General features: G+C 45.2%; 1 protein-coding gene across 5 annotated transcripts; it reads right to left on the bottom strand.

Moving 5' to 3' along the window:
- Nucleotides 1–42: 42 nt before the first annotated feature.
- On the bottom strand, nucleotides 43–11,136 carry LOC116919029. Of its 5 annotated transcripts, none has more exons than XM_032924883.2 (3): nucleotides 10,773–11,136; nucleotides 2,111–4,200; nucleotides 43–537 (listed from the first exon to the last, which is right to left on the bottom strand). In XM_032924883.2, the coding sequence occupies exons 2-3, from the start codon at nucleotides 4,188–4,190 to the stop codon at nucleotides 338–340; spliced, it is 2,280 nt and encodes a 759-aa protein (XP_032780774.2). In that variant the 5' UTR covers nucleotides 4,191–4,200; nucleotides 10,773–11,136; the 3' UTR covers nucleotides 43–337. The 5 variants fall into 5 exon arrangements, with proteins under 5 accessions (XP_032780774.2, XP_032780773.2, XP_032780776.2 ...); XM_032924882.2 differs by having other exon boundaries at nucleotides 10,777–11,136; XM_032924885.2 differs by having other exon boundaries at nucleotides 2,111–4,197; nucleotides 10,777–11,136.
- Nucleotides 11,137–11,148: the final 12 nt, after the last annotated feature.

Below are 11,148 nucleotides of genomic sequence, written 5' to 3'. Positions count from 1 at the left end.
TTTCATTGTCCCCCCTCTCATCCCAAAAGAAAAAGAACTTGGTGCTTGGTCAGCTATTTATTAACGATGTCTATAGAGTAAAGGTAGAAATTTTTCTTTTGTACAAAAGAGTCGTGAATCGCTTGAGGAATTAGTGAGTTTTCCTTTACCGATGGACTTGATGAGATCTCCAATTATTGGTAAGTCACAAATGCACGCACAAACGTTTAAAATAAAAGGTAGGGAATTCTAAAAGAGAAACGAAGGCAATGAAATTCAAAAAGGAGGTCATGGCAATTTTTGGAAACCAAAGTTTTCTTCTTCCCGTTTTTTCTCGTTGTGTCCGATTGCGTCTTGTTTATTGCGCGTCTCCATTGGGCATGGCTGCTAATTGGGTCAGCTGATCTGCTGTGATGTAGAGTCCATCTCGGTCTTTGGGTAGTTTACGTCCCAGCTGGATAGTGATTGCTCCTCGGCGGACTTCGCGGAAGAGAGCGACCACCTCAGCGTGCACCAAACCCTCAACTTTGCGTCCGTTTATGGCAATAATCTCATCACCTAGACAAAAGAAAGAAGTCACCTGTTTGTTAATTACTCTTGATTTCACGCGTAGCCATTGAACTGTACAGTTGAGTCTGCGCTCTTAACAAGTTTTTGAGTCTTTATTTCATTAGCGGTACACGGATAAGTAGTAGGTTCGGTGGGCTTTTCTCGGTACGATCTCGTAACAATCGAGTTAGTTATTCCATTGTAGCCGAATAGAATGGAGATTGTCGGACAGTCGAATTGGTGTAGCCCTCCTATTGTTGAAAAGCGAAACTGCATTAAGCTGGTCGTCTTTAGAAACGCGATAGCGGCACCAGAAGACAACCGAGTCGGAGTGCACCTGTTCCTACAAACTAAACGCGGCCGGGGTCGGCATCTAAAAGACGAGCTGCCTCCTACTTTTTCTTCATATGGCTAAAGTCCATTTGTGGGGTAATTTGCATCGCCTTGATATTTAGCCCTACGTGTAACGTATATAACATAAGGCGGCAAAACGATTACACTATCCCCTCCCACAAAAAAAAAAAGAATTGTGCTCCGGCTCTTTTCACAAATGAAAACCTTGGCCGAATACAGTGGCGCGGCGGCGTCCATACAAGATCAATTGAACTTGAAATTCTCTTCTTTTTTTTTTAAATACTTTAAGAAAAAAAAGCAACACATATCTTTCGTCTTGTTTTTTTTAATGCTCGACAGTATTTGTTTAGCGGCTCTCTTTCTGACACCCGTAAGTTATTATTTTATTTTTGTTTCCATGTCTTTTCAAAGAAAATGAGCTCGGCCGCTCGTCGTAATGAAAACTAGCGGGGGAGAGAGAGAAAAACTTGTTATCCTATTTTTAAAAAAAATAATAATAAAGAAGAAGAAGAAGAAGAAGAGGCTGAATCACGCGTGCTAGCTACGTTGCGTGGCTTATGTTCTTTCAACCTGACGGGCCCGTTCGGGATATTTTCTCCCATCCGTACTATGCAATCCTCGTAACGTTTATAAGCGTCCGCCGCGTGAGTTGTCGGTCAAGAAACAAAAAATAAAATAAAAAACTTTCATTTCAGTTCTTGTGTTTCTCGTCCGCCTCTCCCGCTGACTGTGAACGACCTTATGAACTGTATTTCTTCTCGTGAGTGTGTGACGGCAGACACACACACACACACATCCTCCTTCTCTTAATAAAAAGAAGGAGGAAGAGAAAGAAAACGTTCATAAAGAGTCGAGGAGGCGTTTACGATGAACGTTAGGAGAGAAAGAAAGAAAGGAAGGACCGTGTCTAGCTTTCTCCTCTAGATATAACTCGAAAAATTCAGTGGAAAAGGACTTTGGGTCTGAACGAATATGTTTACATCTTCCCCCCCTCTCTCGTCCTTGGAACTCGACGTTTTCAAATGTTTGGCTGGACAATAACAAAGGGGGAAAAAAACAAACTCCCTTTCTAAACGTTTCAACGCACAGCTCACCATATTTCAAACTGTGTAGGTGGGGGAAAAAATGGATGCGCATTTTTGTTTTGCTTTTTTTTGTGATAAAAGGGTGGGGTCACGTCAATGGATTGAAATTGAAAAATATTCTAATGATAGGACGGTGCGCATACCTTCTCTGAGAGTGGCTTCTTCGGCTGCCTGTCCGCCTGGATAAATGGTTTTCACGAAAATGCCCAGCTTGCCTTTGGGCGAGTCTTGGCCGCCGACGATGCTGAATCCGAGGCCTTTCCTGGCGGCCTTGGCCGGCGCGCTCGACTTTGCCGCGCCAGCGCCCTTTTGGAAAGTGACGGTGAAGATGGAGTAGGTGGAAGGGCGGATGTGTTTGGGCAGCGGCACGTCCGTCGTCGAATAAAGCGGCTCGTTGTGCTGATGCTGGGAGCTGCAAGACGACGAAGAAAACGACGCTTCCTTGTGATCAGCGTCGTCGGGCACGGAAGCCGCCCGGCTCGAGTTGATGCGCCTCGTCTGCAAACGGAGGGCGCCCATCGTCTCGGTCGGTTTGGCCGGCACGTGGACTTTGGCGTCCACCTCGTCTTGGCCGGCCGTTGTCGAGAAAACGGTGTCGTCTTCATCGGCGTCGCTGTGCCGATCGGTCAGCAAAGGCTGGGACAAGGCGTGACTCAGAGAAACTCTGCCGTCGACTCCCCGGCTGGCCACCGCGGCCGCCGGCCTGTCATCGCGCGCCCGCGGCTGCCGAAGTAACGTGGCTGACTGCGATTGAAAACTGGCCAAGTCTTGAGTGCCGTGCAGACTGACGGCCCGCCTGGTGCGCGGCTGCAGAGGGAACTGCTGGAAATGCTGTTCCAACGACTGGAACACGTCCGGCTGCTGCCTGTGGCCAAGCTCCACTTCATCATCGTCGTCATCGTCGTCCTCCTCCTCCTCTTGCTCGTCGCCAACCATCGGGTAATGGAAATGAATTGGCACGGGCATGCGACTGACCATCGCCTCTTCGTCGTCATGGCAACGCGAGATGAGGAAGGCAGAGTCGGACGAGCCGAAATGTTTGCCAGACGAGCACCTCAGTCGATTGTTGTTGTTGTTGTTGTTGTTGTTATTTTTGTTGCTCTTTCTCCTATCGTTGCCGGATGCGACGACGGGCGAAGGTGGGTCATCGGGACTGGATGGCACCGGCGCAGCAGGGGCCGTAGAAGACGAGGACAAGCCCAATTTTCTAGCCAGGCTTGTCGTCACGTGACTGGCATGGGCCAACCACAGCGCCGATCGAATCTTCTTGCTGCCAATCGATTGCTGATGATTGGCCGGTCGAGGGGGCAACGGTGGCACTCGCGGGCTCAGTTGCGGCGACGGCGGTGAAGTTCGGCTCTGTTCGATTTTGTTGCCGCTCTGTCGGCGACGTCGTTTCTCCCACGGAGCGGCGTGAATGAGGACAGATCGGATTTGACGTCGCCATCCGCCGCCACCGCTTCCAGTCTCACCCGTTTTCGATGCGGCAACAGCTGGCGATTTGGTGCTGGTGGCGGCCAGCAGCGATGACTTGAGGCATTCGACGCTCTTGGCCGTCGACGGTGTCCGTTTGACGCGTAAACTGCCCACCCGCGTGAACGTCAGTCGATTGGATGTAAATCCACCGCAGTCGTCGTCGTCGTCGTCGCCCTCGTCGCTCGACGCACCGACGCCGACGTCGCGGGAACTGCAATGCGACGAATTCAATTTCACGTTGAACTTTCCCGCCCTGCCGCCGCTGCAGACCGTGAAACGGCTCTTGTCGTGGACGCTAATCGAGCGCCGTATGCGTCCGAAAGTGCGTGACTCACGGGCGTCGTGAGCCTCTCGATCTGCCCTACCCGCCCCTCGGACTTTGGTCGATCCCGCCGATTTCGAGGACGACGACCCACTGCTGAAGGAGAGCGACCTTCTTTTGCTGCTGCTGTTGCTCGACGTGGTCAGTGCGTTGTGACGCAATCCTTGCAACTTGTGCCTCAACACGCTGAACGACCAAACTCGATGAGGGTCGGGCGACGGCGACTCGCCGTGGTGACGGCAATCGTCTTCGCCTTCGCTGCTACATCCGACATCTTCGTCGTCGACGTGGCTCGATTGGGACGCGCAATCTTGCTCGTCGTGATGATCGTCACAGGCCAGCGACGCGTTGAAGCACGGCTGTTTGAGCATGCTGGCCCAGCGCTCGGAAGAGACTGGCACCGACTCGGCTACAATCGGCGACATGGTTCTCCTGCTGTTTTTTTTTTTTTATGTCGTATCGATTCAACATGCAAACAAGAGAAAAGAAGTTTTTAATAAGTAAAACATCGTGAATTTTGAAAAAAAAAAAACGGGAGGGGGGGGGCACTAAGGCGTAAACGCCACCCTCATTGTTTGTTTGAAAAACAAAAACAAAACAAATGAAAATCAGTGCGCATAAAGGAGGGGGAGATGGAAAGAGAGGGGGGTTTTCATACCCGGACGCAAGAGCTAATACACGAAAATGGGTGTTTTGTTGTTTGGTTGGGATTGACGCGAGGCCACCCAACTGGTTATTGCTATTATACAGAGGCCAGCACTGACTAGCAGGCCAAGAACAATGAGCACGTAATAGTCGTTGGTCTGAGTTGCTGTCTCTTTCGTGACATGAGCCTGCATCCAAAGCTCGAGGATACGCTTCTCGTCACTGACTTGTGCACGAATACCGTACTACTTGGTCCTTGGTCTCTGCCAACCGACAGATGCACCGAAGAAACTAGCGCCCTTGTTAGATTTTCGACATCACTGAACAAGAGCCGTAGGAGCACTGACGACGATCTTCTTCTTCCTCTATTCTTTTTTTTTTTTCCAGAAAAGAAAAAAATCAAAAGCAACGCAAAGAGTCTGTTTTATGGATGTGACGGGTCTTGCGCCAGCATATCAGACTTTTAGCACGTCTGCCCAATTTCCTTTGATCGGCCTTTGGCCACTTTTCTTCATAAATGTCTTTATGGCCTTTTGGTCGATTGTCTGTTTCTTTTGACGTCGTAGATAAGAAATGTCGTCGCACTATGGGCCACTAGAGTCACACACGAATAATCGAACACCAACTTGTGCTCGTCGGATCCGCACGTCGACGACCAGGTAGAGAGAGAGGCACGTCCAAAGGTCATGCCTCGTTCGAATCGCACTCGATACTGAACCTGGTGGCTTCGAGACTTGTGGGTTTTTCGTGTCTAAACCAAAGCCGGCCAGCTTTTCTTTCTTTTGAACTCTTACACGAGGGGCAGAGGCTTTTTTTTTTTGCTCTTTCCTCGATAAAAGAATAAGAAACCTCCCCCTTTTTTCTTTCTTTTCTTTTTTCTTTCTCCCATCTCTCTCTTCTTCTACCATCTTTCTTTCTCCTCTTCTTGTACATATATATATCGGGGCTGCTGTGTTGATGGCCTTCTTCTGCCGTTCGCTTCTCTTGGCTCGTATAATAACCAACTAACAAGCAAACCCACAAAACCCTGCAGCGTTAAAGGACTCCCTCTTTATTTCTTTTTCTCTATCTACAAGTCTATAAGGCACCTTGTATTTATCTCTGTGTCTTTTTCGTTTTTTTTTTCTTTTAAATCCGTCTGTTTCTTATTTCTTTCTTTAAGTATTTATTCGTAACCTGGAACCTGCAAGAGTTCCCTTTTTGCCTGGGTGTCTTGACCCCCTCGCTGAACTTGCCCTTCATCGTTTTCCCTTCAAATAAAAATGTTTTTCTTCTCGAGTTTGACGCTGATTTCTTTGGTTGCGGTTGTCAAGGAAATTGGGAGACGGGCAATGTGTGTGTGTGTGTGTTAGTTACCCCGCACTTACACACACACACACAACCCCAGTCCATCTCGTCGTGTTTTCTAGGGGAGGAAAGATTCTCTTATTATAATGTTTTCGTGCCCTTAAGGTTCTCTTTCCCTCCCCACTGGAAGTAATAATAACAATAATAACAACTACACCACCAAAGAAAATATGAAAATGCAGTACACGTTTTTTATATATATATATATATATATATCTATGCTACGTATAGAGCAACATATAAATGTAGAAAAGATAACCCCCCATTGCTTAGCCCTACACATGTGTGCGCATCAAACCTCTCCTTATATTTTCCCTGAAATCTTTTCAAACGAAGAAGGAGAAAAAAAACATTGCTCCTACACTCTACTACCCCGCTCACCAAAATTTCTTTTGAAAAAAAAAGTCCTTTTTTTTTTTCTTTTTCTTTCGTTTCTTTTGTGCGTCTGTCGTGTTGTTCTGTTGTGTTTGTGCTTGTAGGTACACACACACACGCGGGTCAGAACAGTGGTACGAGAGCGGAGGGGTAAACAAGTGCAGCCATAGCTCCTCATGTTTAAATCCTTTTTATTTTTGAAGGATTTATTTTATTTTTTTTAACCTTTTCATCCGTTGCGTCCCCCTTCCTTTTATTTCTCCTTCTCTTATATATCGTTGGGGGGGATAAATGTCCATCCATCTCTCAAACATCACTGGGGAGGTGTAGCAAACGTTAGATGGTGGCTATCCACATCCACACACTTGAATTTAACACTGTTAAATAAAATCTTTAAAAAAAAGGGCCATCCGGGCCAAGAGAAGGGAGAGAACTGCACAATTGATGATGCTGATAGCACCTTAGATACGGCCTCCTATCATTTGGCCCCCCCTTATCCATCGCACAGGTGTGTAGCGCGATAATACAACTTCACGCTGAATCGTTTCAACAATAAACTTCATTTTTTTTTCCCTCTACCTTTTGAAATCAAACCGCGCGTGCCCATCAAAAGGCAAAAAAAAAAAAGAATGAAAAATAAAAACATATGGTACGGTATGTCACCTATCCCTTTTTTTTTTTTTGATCAAAAGAATTCTATTTAAGAAAAACTAGGGGGGAATAAGTAAATCATTGGATTTCTTAGAGGCGACGACTGGTGTGCACTTTCAAACTAAAAACGAATGTGGAGGATCAAGTCGGCACGACAATGAAAGAAAAGAAGGGGTCCCAACCCAGACCTACCGGACATACCGGTAAATTCCACCCTTAAAATAATAAAAAAAAAAAAGTTAAACAATTCATATTTAAAAAAAAAAGGGGGTGGGGAGGGACTATTAGCTTTTTGCCGCTCTGCTGGTGTCGCCCCAGCCATCAAAAGTATTTAAATCTCATCCGTGGAAAAAAGAAACAAAGAATTCCGAGTCGGTTTTTTTTTCTCTTTCCTTAAAGCGACTGCCTTTCGATAATAAGAGGCGACATGGAAAGCGAAACAAATCAGACAGATATTATAGATATTCCAGCGTCACAGATAATCCCAACAATTTCGAGTTTATAAAAAGAATCGGAAGGCAAAATGATGAAGGACGATGGTGAAGACAAGATAACAATCGCAACTTGGTCTTTGCTTTCCTTTTCTTTGTTGTCTAAATGATCCATCTGTCTCTCATAGTTTCGCTAATCTCTGGAAATGATGAGCTCTCCTTTCTTTTTCTTCCTTTTTTTCTTTTTTGCTACACGCTTTGAGTATGGGCCAATAAATGAAAGAGACAAGCAGAGATCCACGATTGTTAACTGTGTCTGCTCTCGTACTCTTCGTCTGATGATTTTAATTAGTGATGCGCGCTGCAGCAGAACAGATTGGGGCATATGTCGAGCGCTGATGGTTTTCCTTTTTTTCCTTTTGAAATTCACCGCTTCTTCATTTTTAAAATCCCCACCCCCCTGAAAAAGAAATGGGAGCTGCTGGGATGTTTCTTTGGGGGGGAGCCCTAGAGGGGCGGAGGATCTCCCGGTTTGTGTAATACAAGGCCGACGCCGCTTCTCGTATCATCATTTGACTGTGTACAGAATTATTCAACGTGAGACGTTGAGACGTCCTTCTCTCTCTCTCTTCTCGAGAGAGAGAGAGGCAATCACACAGCCCTAACTATCAGTCTATTCGTAGACATTGTTTAGTCTTTGATGGAGAATGATGGAAAAGGACAATCTATCGCAGAAAGTCTCAACCGCTGCTGGCCATCCTTTTTGAATATGGATGTCTCTCAACAAGTTTTTTACTATGCCTTACAACAACAAAAAGAAGAAAAAAAAAGAGAATTCCCTTTTTGGAAATGAATCCGAAAAAAGAAAAAACGGCGGAAAGGTCAGATGAGGGTTAATGGCGAGCAATAAAAGATACGGTGGCCCCCATTAATGGTGGGGGCATGTTAAAGTCTAATATAATACAATAAAAATAAAAGGGCCCTGTAAAGAATTAGATTGGTATAGATGAGCAAAGCGTATAGGGGTCCCATGTTCTACAGATTTGTTCACACAGGAAGGAAGCACAAATTCAAAAAAGAAAAAGAAAAAAAAAGCCTTCACACACAAACAAAATCGAAAGATCTGTCTATAAGATCTCTCACATTTCCAATATTTATACGGGGGCATCGCACTATTTGCCTTTGATCGCAGTGCTGGCCAAAAGGCCTGTTTTGTTCCGCTTGTTTGTTAAGAGTTTGTCTTGCTCTAAAGAAAGAACTCGACGTTGGCCATATTATTGGCCTTTTTTTTCTTTTCATGCACAGCATCGAGTGATCAAAAGAGAACCAATCCCTTTTTGTGTCCAGCATTTGTCATTTGGAAAGTGCCGAGAGCCTCCATTTCCGCTCGTCATTGTCCGCCGCCTCCGCCGTTTAGGATACGGATCTATATCTCGAATATCTCCGGCTTTCAGAGTTCATCTTATTTGCAGTAGATCCACTGTGCATTTTTCTTGAAAACAGATCTCTATCGATAAATTGGCAAACGGTTCTTTCGATTTGGACTCGATCCGCGTCGAGGCTGCGACTTACTTTTGGGCGAAGACACGGAGGCGACCCACATTTGCCGTCTCCGTTCCAACTAAATGAAACGACTCGAAAGAATAAGCGATGCATAGATGATGGTGATTATTTCGCACTTGAACGACGATTTCATTTGGAGCACATGAGTGTGTGTCGTGACCCTTCGTGCATCAACTGCTTGCGCTATGTCTAACGTGTAATTTGCTTCGCTTGCGGAAGAGCTTCGGCGGTCGGCAGCGGCGGCACACAGCAACTACGATCAACTCTATTCTATGCGAGTGCGTATACATCAGTGTCCTAATTAGTTCAACATCGCTGCAACTTCCTGCAGCTGCCGCGCTACCGTTCCCCCTGATAATTTACCAGTCGTTAACTACATTTGAGTCGGATTCCTTTTTTTTTTTGTGGAAAGAAAGGCCGAAGATGTTGGGAAATTGTCAAGAAAGCGACACCATTCCTTCATTGAGGATGCACAGCCACTGCACAGTTCACTTGTTAAGATAATAATAATAACGATAAGATAATGATTGAAAACAGATCCCCCTGGCTCGGTTTCTTTTCTCTTGTTCTCTGGCCTCATCTTCTCCTTTTATTTTACAAGTGGCAACATTTTTTGTCTTATTTAGTTTTTCCTTTTTATTTTAGAGTGGACACTCAATTGAGTTCGCTTCCCTAAAGGGACCTGTCTGTTTCTTGTTTTTTACGTACTTGTACATTTCTTTTTCATTTATTATTTTTTTTCGCTGGACTGTGTCAAATGGAATCCAGCTGGACATGGTCCTACTAGTGTTGCCATCACACCCATTTGAAATTGAATGGAACTATTCAGAAAATGGCTCCTACTTTTGTCTGATTGTTGTCCTTATCAAGAAAAGCCTTTCTCTCACTCGTCAAACAGATTTTTTTTTGGGCTGTCTCCCATCGTGCACACACACCCCAAAAAAAAATGTAGAAAGCTGCACGTCTACATTTTTTTTTTTTTCGGCCGACATTAATAAAAAAATAAATAAAAATAAAATAAATGAAGGGGAATCAGATCTCGGACCTTGGGCCTGTGTGCTGTGAGAAAGAGCGATTAAGGAATCGAAAGAAAGAGTGAGAGGAAGGAGGAGTAGCGCTGGCCATTACTTCCATCCTATATGTGTACCATTACGTCAACATGTAACGACGGGGGGAGTGATCGAAACGTGTAGCCAATTTGCAGCCAGATGAAGAGAGAAAGAGAGAGAGAGAGAGAGAGAAAAGAGAGCGAGTTTTCTGGACTTTGCAATGCGAGATCGCAGATCGACTTTCACGTCTGCCATTTGCACAGCGGGAAATGTTTCGGGTTCCATGTCTGCGTAGTTAACAGCCTCACGCAGGCAAGTAATAGGCACTGTCCAAATTCGTAACGAGTGCGGCTACAGAAGAGAAAAATAGACAAGCCAATCGACGCTATTCTTATTTATTTATTTTTATTTTTTTTTCTAATCTAAATCCGATCAAAATTGTCTGAGCCAAACATTTGAATGGAAACATGGCCAGCACGGATCCAATGCACGCGCACTGGTGTTAATGTCGAATGTACGATCATCATTCTAATGGGAAATGTTCCAAAAAGTATCGTGTTTTTGTTTTTTCTTTAGGGGGAGGAAAACGTCACGCAATGGAGGTTTCGTTCAGCTCGACTGGCTATCGAGTTGAACGTCCAAGTAGAAAAACAAAACCAAAAAAAAAAATTGTTTTATGGAGGGTAAGAAATGGTCAGCCACGGTCACACACGGAATTCAACCGGCCACGGTACCTACCGTACATTACGAGGGGGAGGAGGTTTCTTGTTGGCAGAGAGAGAAAACATGTAACTAGTGGGTCGTAGCTATACACATTTTGGACAGACTTAGTTTCCCTTTAATTATTTCATTTCCCACGTTTTGTCTTCTTCTCAAGGAAGGAAAGAAGAAACCCCGAAATATCTAAACAACTATATACCGGAAGCTTCAAAAATGTCCATCTCACCTACCGTAGCTCTCGTCGGATGTGAAATCTTACGTTGGAGGCTTTTCGTGATTGATGATTACGTCTTGATGATGATCCAATACATGCGCGTTAATGACTTTCTTTCTCTTGTAAACTGACGTCAAGTCAAAGATCGTCTATGTCCAAGTTGGAATGGAAGTCGAAACAGTCGCACAATTCAAGTGGTGTGTGTTCGTCTCGCTCTGTTGAACACGAGTGAACTGGCGTCTGGCCCGTTAAACTATGCATAGATCCACTGCGTGCGTGCGTGTGTGTGTGTGTGTGTGTCTATAACAATAAGTGTATGACACGAGAAAGCGCCTCCCACTATAGCAGATCTGGAACACTAACAGCAGCCGCCGTAGGAAAGAAACGA

The sequence above is a fragment of the Daphnia magna genome, linkage group LG3, assembly GCF_020631705.1.
Source record: "Daphnia magna isolate NIES linkage group LG3, ASM2063170v1.1, whole genome shotgun sequence".
NCBI classification, from domain to species: domain Eukaryota; kingdom Metazoa; phylum Arthropoda; class Branchiopoda; order Diplostraca; family Daphniidae; genus Daphnia; species Daphnia magna.
Note: the sequence above shows the minus strand (reverse complement) of the source record. Positions and strands in the feature narration are given on the sequence as shown.